General features: G+C 47.3%; 1 protein-coding gene across 1 annotated transcript in view; it reads right to left on the minus strand.

Annotated features, from left to right (window-relative positions):
• Window positions 1-13,379, minus strand: part of LOC116362895 (dedicator of cytokinesis protein 1-like) — a 76,312-nt gene that overhangs the window by 22,150 nt on the left and 40,783 nt on the right. Inside the window, exons 7-8 of the mRNA XM_031816914.1 lie at window positions 12,308-12,408; window positions 8,392-8,520 (exon numbers count right to left, since the gene is read on the minus strand). Of these exons, the coding sequence (XP_031672774.1) occupies window positions 8,392-8,520; window positions 12,308-12,408 (230 nt within the window). The remainder of the gene's footprint in view (window positions 1-8,391; window positions 8,521-12,307; window positions 12,409-13,379) is intronic.

Consider the following 13,379-nt stretch of genomic DNA (forward strand, 5'->3'; position numbering starts at 1 on the left):
CTGGACTGTAACAGTTAGTATGGAGGCAGAACCTGGACTGTAACAGTTAGTATGGAGGCAGAATCTGGACTGTAACAGTTAGTATGGAGGCAGAATCTGGACTGTAACAGTTGGTATGGAGGAATCTGGACTGTAACAGTTAGTATGGAGGCAGAACCTGGACTGTAACAGTTAGTATGGAGGAATCTGGACTGTAACAGTTAGTATGGAGGCAGAACCTGGACTGTAACAGTTAGTATGGAGGCAGAACCTGGACTGTAACAGTTAGTATGGAGGCAGAATCTGGACTGTAACAGTTTGCATGGAGGCAGAACCTGGACTGTAACAGTTAGTATGGAGGAATCTGGACTGTAACAGTTAGTATGGAGGAATCTGGACTGTAACAGTATGGAGGCAGAACCTGGACTGTAACAGTTTGTATGGAGGAACCTGGACTGTAACAGTTAGTATTTAGGAATCTGGACTGTAACAGTTAGTATGGAGGCAGAACCTGGACTGTAACAGTTAGTATGGAGGCAGAATCTGGACTGTAACAGTTTGCATGGAGGCAGAATCTGGACTGTAACAGTTAGTATGGAGGAATCTGGACTGTAACAGTTAGTATGGAGGCAGAATCTGGACTGTAACAGTTTGTATGGAGGCAGAATCTGGACTGTAACAGTTTGCATGGAGGCAGAATCTGGACTGTAACAGTTAGTATGGAGGAATCTGGACTGTAACAGTTAGTATGGAGGCAGAATCTGGACTGTAACAGTTAGTATGGAGGCAGAACCTGGACTGTAACAGTTAGTATGGAGGAATCTGGACTGTAACAGTTAGTATGGAGGAATCTGGACTGTAACAGTTAGTATGGAGGCAGAACCTGGACTGTAACAGTTAGTATGGAGGAATCTGGACTGTAACAGTTAGTATGGAGGCAGAACCTGGACTGTAACAGTTAGTATGGAGGAATCTGGACTGTAACAGTTAGTATGGAGGCAGAACCTGGACTGTAACAGTTAGTATGGAGGCAGAACCTGGACTGTAACAGTTAGTACGGAGGCAGAACCTGAAACTGCATCCCTGTAACTCTGTGTACGGTGCAAGACAGGAGATTACAGTAAGGCCTCTATTCTCTCATCCCCACAACATGGCTTGTATCCCAATCCCTTACACAACGCATGTAAATCTCCCCAAACGGGAATGAAACTATAAAACGAGCTGCTTTGTGGGGGAATAAAAACTAATGATGTGTGTCGACCATCTCTGGAGTGTTACTGAGTAAACACGTTACTCTATAATCTACTTCCTGCTACACTGCTGAAGGGGGACAAGACATGTTTAGAGGGGTTACTTCCGGCCTCACTGCTGAGGGGGGACAAGACATGTTTAGAGGGGGTTACTTCCTGCTATACTGCTGAGGGGGACAAGACATGTTTAGAGGGGGTTACTTCCTGCTATACTGCTGAGGGGGACAAGACATGTTTAGAGGGGGTTACTTCCCGCCTCACTGCTGAGGGGGGACAAGAAATGTTTAGAGGGGGTTACTTCCTGCTACACTGCTGAGGGGGACAAGACATGTTTAGAGGGGGTTACTTCCTGCTACACTGCTGAGGGGAACAAGACATGTTTAGAGGGGGTTACTTCCTGCTGCACTGCTGAGGGGGGACAAGACATGTTTAGAGGGGGTTACTTCCTGCTACACTGCTGAGGGGAACAAGACATGTTTAGAGGGGGTTACTTCCTGCTACACTGCTGAGGGGGGACAAGACATGTTTAGAGGGGGTTACTTCCTGCTACACTGCACAAGACATGTTTAGAGGGGGTTTTCCACATCCAACTTTACTTCCAGACACAGACATGGTAATGCAGGTTGCCATACCAGTAATTTGATATATTTCAAACAATATAGGATGTGCTTGATTGAGCTTTGCGTGGTGCAAGGAAGCCACTACTATTTGAAGCCAGGTTAGGGGGTCGCTATCTACATGATGAGAGTCTGTATAACACAGACAGACAGACAGAGACAGTACCGACGGTACAGACAGACAGACAGTACAGACAGACAGTACAGACAGACAGTACAGACAGACAGTACAGACAGACAGTACAGACAGACAGACAGTACAGACAGACAGTACAGACAGACAGTACAGACAGACAGTACAGACAGACAGTACAGACAGACAGACAGTACAGACAGTACAGACAGACAGTACAGACAGACAGTACAGACAGTACCGACGGTACAGACAGACAGTACAGACAGACAGAGACAGTACCGACGGTACAGACAGACAGACAGTACAGACAGACAGTACAGACAGACAGTACAGACAGACAGTACAGACAGACAGAGAGTACAGTACAGACAGACAGTACAGACAGACAGTACAGACAGAGAGTACAGACAGAGACAGGGAATAGACACTTGAGTTGAGGGGGCTGGCTGGCAGACAGGCAGACAGGCAGACAGTACAGACAGAGACAGGGAATAGACACTTGAGTTGAGGGGGCTGGCTGGCAGACAGAACAGACAGACAGACAGTACAGACAGACAGACAGTACAGACAGTACAGACAGACAGTACAGACAGACAGTACAGACAGAGACAGGGACTAGACACTTGAGTTGAGGGGGCTGGCTGGCAGACAGGCAGACAGTACAGACAGACAGTACAGACAGAGACAGGGAATAGACACTTGAGTTGAGGGGGCTGGCTGGCAGACAGGCAGACAGTACAGACAGACAGTACAGACAGAGACATGGAATAGACACTTGAGTTGAGGGGGCTGGCTGGCAGACAGGCAGACAGTACAGACAGACAGTACAGACAGAGACAGGGAATAGACACTTGAGTTGAGGGGGCTGGCTGGCAGACAGGCAGACAGAGAGTACAGACAGAGACAGGGAATAGACACTTGAGTTGAGGGGGCTGGCTGGCAGACAGGCAGACAGTACAGACAGAGAGTACAGACAGAGACAGGGAATAGACACTTGAGTTGAGGGGGCTGGCTGGCAGACAGGCAGACAGTACAGACAGAGAGTACAGACAGAGACAGGGAATAGACACTTGAGTTGAGGGGGCTGGCTGGCAGACAGGCAGACAGTACAGACAGAGAGTACAGACAGAGACAGGGAATAGACACTTGAGTTGAGGGGGCTGGCTGGCAGACAGGCAGACAGTACAGACAGACAGTGCAGGCAGAGACAGGGAATAGACACTTGAGTTGAGGGGGCTGGCTGGCAGACATGCAGACAGGCAGACAGTACAGACAGACAGTGCAGGCAGAGACAGGGAATAGACACTTGAGTTGAGGGGGCTTACAGGCAGACATGCAGGCCGGCAGACATGCAGGCAGGCAGACATGCAGGCAGGCAGACATGCAGGCAGGCAGACATGCAGGCAGGCAGACATGCAGGCAGGCAGACATTGCAGGCAGGCAGACATGCAGGCAGGCAGACATGCAGGCAGAGACAGGGAATAGACACTTGAGTTGAGGGGGCTTACATGCAGAAACTATGGGATTTGAAGCACCACTCTGCGGTTTCACAACAACTATTGAAATCGTCCTTCCTTCCTCTCATGTGGTGCTACAAAGCAGGGTTCAGAGGCTGTGTTCAAAATGGCACACTATTCACTACGGGGCAGTACTTTTGACCAGGGCCAACAGGACCCATATAGTGAAGAGGTTGTTATTTCAGACACAACCAGTCAGTCAGGCCGGTACACAGGGACAGAACAGAAATAACAATCACAGGCAACCAACCAGGCAGCAGCTTCCCCTCCAAGGAGGAAATAGAGGGAATGTCGCCTCTATCATGTCAGAAGTGTTCCACTGGCCAGTCAGAGCCCTGAGAACCCTGTCTGTCTGAGCCCTGAGAACCCTGTCTGTCTGAGCCCTGAGAACCCTGTCTGTCTGAGCCCTGAGAACCCTGTCTGTCTGTGCCCTGAGAACCCTGTCTGTCTGTGCCCTGAGAACCCTGTCTGTCTGAGCCCTGAGAACCCTGTCTGTCAGAGCCCTGAGAACCCTGTCTGTCTGAGCCCTGAGAACCCTGTCTGTCAGAGCCCTGAGAACCCTGTCTGTCTGAGCCCTGAGAACCCTGTCTGTCTGAGCCCTGAGAACCCTGTCTGTCAGAGCCCTGAGAACCCTGTCTGTCTGAGCCCTGAGAACCCTGTCTGTCTGAGCCCTGAGAACCCTGTCTGTCTGAGCCCTGAGAACCCTGTCTGTCTGAGCCCTGAGAACCCTGTCTGTCTGTGCCCTGAGAACCCTGTCTGTCTGTGCCCTGAGAACCCTGTCTGTCTGTGCCCTGAGAACCCTGTCTGTCTGAGCCCTGAGAACCCTGTCTGTCTGAGCCCTGAGAACCATGTCTGTCTGAGCCCTGAGATCCCTGTCTGTCTGAGCCCTGAGAACCCTGTCTGTCTGAGCCCTGAGAACCCTGTCTGTCTGAGCCCTGAGAACCCTGTCTGTCTGAGCCCTGAGAACCCTGTCTGTCAGAGCCCTGAGAACCCTGTCTGTCAGAGCCCTGAGAACCCTGTCTGTCTGAGCCCTGAGAACCCTGTCTGTCTGAGCCCTGAGAACCCTGTCTGTCTGAGCCCTGAGAACCCTGTCTGTCTGAGCCCTGAGAACCCTGTCTGTCTGTGCCCTGAGAACCCTGTCTGTCTGTGCCCTGAGAACCCTGTCTGTCTGTGCCCTGAGAACCCTGTCTGTCTGTGCCCTGAGAACCCTGTCTGTCTGAGCCCTGAGAACCCTGTCTGTCTGAGCCCTGAGAACCCTGTCTGTCTGTGCCCTGAGAACCCTGTCTGTCTGAGCCCTGAGAACCCTGTCTGTCTGAGCCCTGAGAACCCCGTCTGTCTGAGCCCTGAGAACCCTGTCTGTCAGAGCCCTGAGAACCCTGTCTGTCTGAGCCCTGAGAACCCTGTCTGTCTGAGCCCTGAGAACCCTGTCTGTCTGAGCCCTGAGAACCCTGTCTGTCTGTCTGTCAGAGCCCTGAGAACCCTGTCTGTCAGAGCCCTGAGAACCCTGTCTGTCAGAGCCCTGAGAACCATGTCTGTCTGTGCCCTGAGAACCCTGTCTGTCAGAGCCCTGAGAACCCTGTCTGTCAGAGCCCTGAGAACCCTGTCTGTCAGAGCCCTGAGAACCCTGTCTGTCAGAGCCCTGAGAACCCTGTCAGTCTGAGCCCTGAGAACCCTGTCTGTCTGGGCCCTGAGAACCCTGTCGGTCTGAGCCCTGAGAACCCTGTCGGTCTGAGCCCTGAGAACCCTGTCTGTCTGAGCCCTGAGAACCCTGTCTGTCAGAGCCCTGAGAACCCTGTCGGTCTGTGCCCTGAGAACCCTGTCTGTCTGAGCCCTGAGAACCCTGTCTGTCTGTCTGTCTGAGCCCTGAGAACCCTGTCTGTCTGAACCCTGAGAACCCTGTCTGTCTGTCTGTCTGTCTGTCTGTGCCCTGAGAACCCTGTCTGTCTGAGCCCTGAGAACCCTGTCTGTCTGTCTGTTTTTTTCTGTCTGTGCCCTGAGAACCCTGTCTGTCTGAGCCCTGAGAAGCCTGTCTGTCTGAGCCCTGAGAACCCTGTCTGTCAGAGCCCTGAGAACCCTGTCTGTCTGTCTGTCTGTCTGTCTGTCTGTCAGAGGCCTGAGAACCATGTATGTCTGTCTGTCAGAGGCCTGAGAACCCTGTATGTCTGTCTGTCAGAGGCCTGAGAACCCTGTATGTCTGTCTGTCAGAGGCCTGAGAACCCTGTATGTCTGTCTGTCAGAGGCCTGAGAACCCTGTATGTCTGTCTGTCAGAGGCCTGAGAACCCTGTATGTCTGTCTGTCAGAGGCCTGAGAACCCTGTATGTCTGTCTGTCAGAGGCCTGAGAACCCTGTATGTCTGTCTGTCAGAGGCCTGAGAACCCTGTCTGTCTGTCTGTCGGTAGTTGTTGTATGGCACTTTTTTCACAGGGGTAGAGTAACGGCGACATAATCAACATGATTTACGGGGCCTTCAGAAGGTATCCACATTACTTGACCTTGTCCACATTTTGTTTTATTACAGCCTCAATTTAAAATGAATTCAATGGAGATGTTGTGTCACGGTCCTACACACAATACCCCATTCATGTTAAAAATTGAATTATGTTTTTAGATATAATAATGAGTGGATAAGTATTCAACCCCTTTGTTATGACGAGCGAGAATAAGTTCAGGAGTAAAAAATGTGCTTAACAAGTCACATAATCAGTTGCATGGACTCTGGGTGCAATAACAGGGTTTAACATTATTAATGACTACCCCAACCCATACAATTATCTGCAATGTCCCTCAGTCAAGCAGTGACTTTCAAACACAGATTCAACCACAAAGACCAGGGAGGTTTTTCCAATGCCTCGCAAAGAAAGGAACCTATTGGTAGATGGGTAAAACAAATTGAAAGCAGACATTGAATATCCCTTTGAGCATGGTGAAGTTATTAATTACACTTTGGATGGTGTATCAATACACCGCGTCAAAACAAAGATACAGGCGTCATTCCTAACTCAGTTGCAGGAGAGGAAGGAAACCACTCAGGGATTTTACCATGAGGCTAATTGTGACTTGTGAGAAAACTGAGGATGGATCAACAACATTGCAGTTACTCCACAATAATAACCTAAAACACAGAATGAAAAGGAAGCCTGTAGTACATAATAAAATATTCCTAACATACATCCTGTTTGCAATAAGGCACTAAAGTAAAACTGTAAAACCTTTGGCAAAGAAATTAACTTAATCATCTGAATACAAAAGAGTTGTTTTGGGCAAATCCACACTAAATATTTTCAAGCATGGTGGTATTGGCTGCATCATGTTATGGGTATGCTTGTCATCGGCAAGGACTAGAGAGATCTTTGGCATAAAAATAAACAAAACAGAGGTAAGCACAGGCTAAACCTGGTTCAGTCTGCTTTCCAAAGGACACTGGGAGATGAATTCACAGGACAATAACCTCAAAACACAAGGTCAAATATACACTGGAGGTCAAATATACACTGGAGGTCAAATATACACTGGAGGTCAAATCGACACTGGAGTTGCTTTCCAAGATGACATGGAATGTTCCTGAGGGGCAAAGTTTAAGTTTCGACTGAAATCGGCTTGAAAATCCATGTCAAGACTTGAAAATGGCTGTCTAGCAATGATCAGCAACCAACTTGACAGAGTTTGAAGAATTTAAAAAAGAATCGTGTGCAAATATTGTACAATCCAGGTCTGCAAAGCTCTTAGAGATTTACCCAGAAAGACTCACAGTTAGAATCACTGTTGGCAGCGATTATAACTCAGGAGTACGGATACTTACGAAAATGAGATATTTCTGTATTTAATTTTCCAAACATTTGCACAAAAATGTGTCAATTATGGGGTATTGTGTGTAGATGGGAGAGAGAGAAAAAATCTATGAAATCCATTTTAAATTCAGGCTATAACACAACAAAAAGGTGTAATAAAGGGGTATGACATTATTGTGAAGGCCCTGTAGTATATTCCATACCATGTACTTCCTACTGTCAATGTTTACATTCAAACGGATACAGACGGACTGATCAACACTAAAGTCTGACTATTCACATGAACAGGTTGAGCAGAGTAGTAGTGTGTAGTAGTGTATAGGGGGGTGTAGGGGGGTATAGGAGGGTATAGGGGTGTGTAGGGGTGTATAGGGGTGTGTAAGGGGGTGTAGAGGGGTGTGTAGGGAGGTGTAGGGAAGTGTAGAGGGCTGTAGGGGTGTGTGTGGGGGGGGGGTGTAGGGGTGTGTAGAGGGGTGTGTAGTAGTGTATAGGGGTGTGTAGTAGTGTGTAGGGGTGTGTAGTAGTGTGTAGGGGTGTGTAGGAGTGTGTAGGGGTGTGTAGGGGGGTGTAGAGAGGTGTGAGGGTGTGTGTGTGGGGGTGTGTAGGGGTATGTAGGGGGGTATAGGGGGGTGTAGTAGTGTATAGGGGGTGTAGGGGTGTGTAGGGGGGTATAGGGGGGGTGTAGGGGTGTGTAGTAGTGTGTAGGGGGGTGTAGGGGTGTGTAGTAGTGTGTAGGGGGGTGTAGGGGTGTGTAGGGGGGTATAGGGGTGTGTAGGGGGGTATAGGGGGGGTGTAGGGTGTGTAGTAGTGTGTAGGGGGGTGTAGGGGTGTGTAGTAGTGTGTAGGGGGGTGTAGGGGTGTGTAGGGGGTATAGGGGGGTATAGGGGTGTGTAGTAGTGTGTAGGGGGTATAGGGGTGTGTAGGGGGGTATAGGGGTGTGTAGGGGGGTATAGGGGTGTGTAGGGTGTGTAGGGGTGTGTAGGGGGGTATAGGGGTGTGTAGGGGTATGTAGGGGGGTATAGGGAGGCGTAGGGGTGTGTAGGGGGGTATAGGGGGTGTAGGGGTATGTAGGGGTGTGTAGGGGGGTGTGTGTGAACACTTACTGGTTGAAGAGGACCCTGGAACGCACTATAAACTTGAATATGTACTCCAGAGCTTTCATGGCCTTCAGCAGCTGTTCCGTCAGCTTCTCTGCATTCTCCACATAGTTCTTCAGAACCTTGGTCAGCTTCCTGAAGAACATACACACATACATAATTATATACATACATACATACATACATACAGTACATACATACATACATAGCTGTTCTGTCACCTTCTGTGCATTCTCTACATAGCTCTTCAAAACATTGGTCAGCTTCCTGAAGAACATACACACATACATATTTATATGTTGTACAACTGACTAGGTACAGTGCCTTGCGAAAGTATTCGGCCCCCTTGAACTTTGCGACCTTTTGCCACATTTCAGGCTTCAAACATAAAGATATAAAACTGTATTTTTTTGTGTGAAGAATCAACAACAAGTGGGACACAATCATGAAGTGGAACGGCATTTATTGGATATTTCAAACTTTTTTAACAAAACAAAAACTTAAAAATTGGGCGTGCAAAATTATTCAGCCCCCTTAAGTTAATACTTTGTAGCGCCACCTTTTGCTGCGATTACAGCTGTAAGTCGCTTGGGGTATTTCTATCAGTTTTGCACATCGAGAGACTGAAATGTTTTCCCATTCCTCCTTGCAAAACAGCTCGAGCTCAGTGAGGTTGGATGGAGAGCATTTGTGAACAGCAGTTTTCAGTTCTTTCCACAGATTCTCGATTGGATTCAGGTCTGGACTTTGACTTGGCCATTCTAACACCTGGATATGTTTATTTTTGAACCATTCCATTGTAGATTTTGCTTTATGTTTTGGATCATTGTCTTGTTGGAAGACAAATCTCCATCCCAGTCTCAGGTCTTTTGCAGACTCCATCAGGTTTTCTTCCAGAATGGTCCTGTATTTGGCTCCATCCATCTTCCCATCAATTTGAACCATCTTCCCTGTCCCTGCTGAAGAAAAGCAGGCCCAAACCATGATGCTGCCACCACCATGTTTGACAGTGGGGATGGTGTGTGTTCAGGGTGATGAACTGTGTTGCTTTTACGCCAAACATAACGTTTTGCATTGTTGCCAAAAAGTCTTCTTCCACATGTTTGGTGTGTCTCCCAGGTGGCTTGTGGCAAACTTTAAACAACACTTTTTATGGATATCTTTAAGAAATGGCTTTCTTCTTGCCACTCTTCCATAAAGGCCAGATTTGTGCAGTATATACGACTGATTGTTGTCCTATGGACAGAGTCTCCCACCTCATCCAGAGTGATCATGGGCCTCTTGGCTGCATCTCTTATCAGTCTTCTCCTTGTATGAGCTGAAAGTTTAGAGGGACGGCCAGGTCTTGGTAGATTTGCAGTGGTCTGATACTCCTTCCATTTCAATATTATCGCTTGCACAGTGCTCCTTGGGATGTTTAAAGCTTGGGAAATCTTTTTGTATCCAAATCCGCCTTTAAACTTCTTCACAACAGTATCTCGGACCAGCCTGGTGTGTTCCTTGTTCTTCATGATGCTCTATGCGCATTTAACGGACCTCTGAGACTATCACAGTGCAGGTGCATTTATACGGAGACTTGATTACACACAGGTGGATTGTATTTATCATCATTAGTCATTTAGGTCAACATTGGATCATTCAGAGATCCTCACTGAACTTCTGGAGAGAGTTTGCTGCACTGAAAGTAAAGGGGCTGAATAATTTTGCACTCTCAATTTTTCAGTTTTTGATTTGTTAAAAAAGTTTGAAATATCCAATAAATGTCGTTCCACTTCATGATTGTGTCCCAATTGTTGTTGATTCTTCACAAACAAATACAGTTTTATATCTTTATGTTTGAAGCCTGAAATGTGGCAAAAGGTTGCAAAGTTCAATGGGGCCGAATACTTTCGCAAGGCACTGTATATACACACACACATTATACATAAACATACATAGCTGTTCTGTCACCTTCTGCATTCTCTACATAGCTCTTCAAAACATTGGTCATCTTCTACTGTATTTTAGTCAATGCCATTCCGACATTGCTCGTCCCTAATATTTATATATTTCTTAATTACATTCTTTAGATTAATTAATTACATTTTAACGTTTAGATGTGTGTATTTATACACTATACAGCCCGTACTGTTCATATAGCTGTACATGCAACTTCTCTGCATCATATACATAGTAGTTCAGGACCGTGGTCTGCTTCCTGGTGAAATCCAAATTCAAGCAGTTGATCATCCATTCTGGGAAGTGGTAAGATGTTTAACTTCTCTGCATCATATACATAGTAGTTTAGGACCGTGGTCTGCTTCCTGGTGAAATCCAAATTCAAGCAGTTGATCATCCATTCTGGGAAGTGGTAAGATGTTTAACTTCTCTGCATCATATACATAGTAGTTTAGGACCGTGGTCTGCTTCCTGGTGAAATCCAAATTCAAGCAGTTGATCATCCATTCTGGGAAGTGGTAAGATGTTTAACTTCTCTGCATCATATACATAGTAGTTCAGGACCGTGGTCTGCTTCCTGCAGCGTTGTTGTGTCCAGTTGGATGGATGTCCTTTGGGTGGTGGACCGTTGATAATCACAGGAAACTGTTGAGTGTGGAAAGACCCTGCAGGCGTTGCGATTCCAGATCCGCCTGGCCACCTACTACCATACCCCGTTCAACTGGCACCTACTACCATACCCCGTCCAAAGACACCTACTACCATACCCCGTCCAAAGGCACCTACTACCATACCCCGTCCAAAGGCACCTACTACCATACCCCGTCCAAAGGCACCTACCACCATACCCCGTCCAAAGGCACCTACCACCATACCCCGTCCAAAGGCACCTACTACCATACCCCGTCCAAAGGCACCTACTACCATACCCCGTCCAAAGGCACCTACTACCATACCCCGTCCAAAGGCACCTACTACCATACCCCGTCCAAAGGCACCTACCACCATACCCCGTCCAAAGGCACCTACTACCATACCCCGTCCAAAGGCACCTACTACCATACCCCGTCCAAAGGCACCTACCCACCATACCCCGTCCAAAGGCACCTACCACCATACCCCGTCCAAAGGCACCTACTACCATACCCCGTCCAAAGGCACCTACTACCATACCCCGTCCAAAGGCACCTACTACCATACCCCGTCCAAAGGCACCTACTACCATACCCCGTCCAAAGGCACCTACTACCATACCCTGTTCAAAGGCACCTACTACATACCCCGTCCAAAGGCACCTACTACCATACCCCGTCCAAAGGCACCTACTACCATACCCCGTCCAAAGGCACCTACTACCATACCCCGTCCAAAGGCACCTACCACCATACCCCGTCCAAAGGCACCTACTACCATACCCCGTCCAAAGGCACCTACTACCATACCCCGTCCAAAGGCACCTACCACCATACCCCGTCCAAAGGCACCTACTACCATACCCCGTCCAAAGGCACCTACTACCATACCTCGTCCAAAGGCACCTACTACCATACCCCGTCCAAAGGCACCTACTACCATACCCCGTCCAAAGGCACCTACTACCATACCCCGTCCAAAGGCACCTACTACCATACCCCGTTCAAAGGCACCTACTACCATACCCCGTCCAAAGGCACCTAAATATCATGTCTTGCCCAGTCACCCTCTGAATGGTACATGTACACAATCCATGTCTCAATTGTCTCCAGTTTTAAAAATCCCTCTTTAACCCGTCTCCTCCCCTTCATATACATGTCTCCTCCCCTTCATCTACATGTCTCCTCCCCCTTCATCTACACTGATTGAAGTGGATTTAACAAGTGACATCAATAAGGGATCATATCTTTCACCTGGATTCACCTGGTCAGTCTGTGTCAAGGAAAGAGCAGGTGTTCCTAATGTTTTGTCCACTCAGTATATTTATCCAGCAGTAATGAGCTGTACTCACGTGTACGCCAGAGTAGCACTGAAATGCTTCCTAATGTAGGTCTCAAGGACGGGGTGAAAGTGCTGAAACTTTCTGTCTGCAATGAGTCCAATTATGAATACCTGCCAGGATCAAAACAGAAACACAGTCATTAAACACACAAACCGTACGGCCACAAGAGTCGGGAGGCAAAACTAGACCTTTTCTTTCTTCATTGAAAATGGACCAAAAAAGGAGAGAGAGATTGGAAATGAAATGAGATTGGAAATAATGAAAAGCCAATTTTCTCTCTATTCTATTATTTTCCCCCCAGATAATCTAAGACGCAGTAGTCGTCCTTCCTCTCTGTAGTTTCTCTCTTGATAAGAGGAGCCGGCTCGACTGGTAATTACCTAGTCAAAGTAGACTATTACAAAACCACATCACATAACAGTTGCTGATACAGGCTTCGTACAATAAAGGTGCGTCAGAAGTTCAAATCAACGAAATAGCTCCAAAAAGACATTGGGATGATGATTTAATATTATATAGTACGAGAAATATCTCTATTAATGTAGAGCTATTTAGTCGACTACTTCTATCAGCTTTAGAGAGAGATGTTGTAATTAAGACTGTGTCTGGCAGGAAAATACATGGGCTGTTGGATCTCATGCACGGTGTGTGTGTGTGTGTGTGTAATGTAATATCCAACGAACGATCCACCCTGTTTTTTATTTATTTTATTTTATTTTACCTTTATTTAACCAGGCAAGTCAGTTAAGAACACATTCTTATTTTCAATGACGGCCTGGGAACAGTGGGTTAACTGCCTGTTCAGGGGCAGAACGACAGATTTGTACCTTGTCAGCTCGGGGGTTTGAACTCACAACCTTCCGGTTACTAGTCCAACGCTCTAACCACTAGGCTACCCTGCCACCCTGTGATGTCACTTATCTGTGGTATAGACTACAGTCTGATGGTTCAAATACTTTAATCATTAAAGTGGAACGTTATCTATTAGACTTACTACTGCAAATGAGCATCGATTAAAACACATTTTACGTATGTCATAAAGTATTTAATTAGTGTTACAATGTGTTATAAGCACTGTTTA

The sequence above is a fragment of the Oncorhynchus kisutch genome, unplaced genomic scaffold (assembly GCF_002021735.2).
Source record: "Oncorhynchus kisutch isolate 150728-3 unplaced genomic scaffold, Okis_V2 scaffold896, whole genome shotgun sequence".
Classification (NCBI taxonomy): Eukaryota; Metazoa; Chordata; class Actinopteri; order Salmoniformes; family Salmonidae; genus Oncorhynchus; species Oncorhynchus kisutch.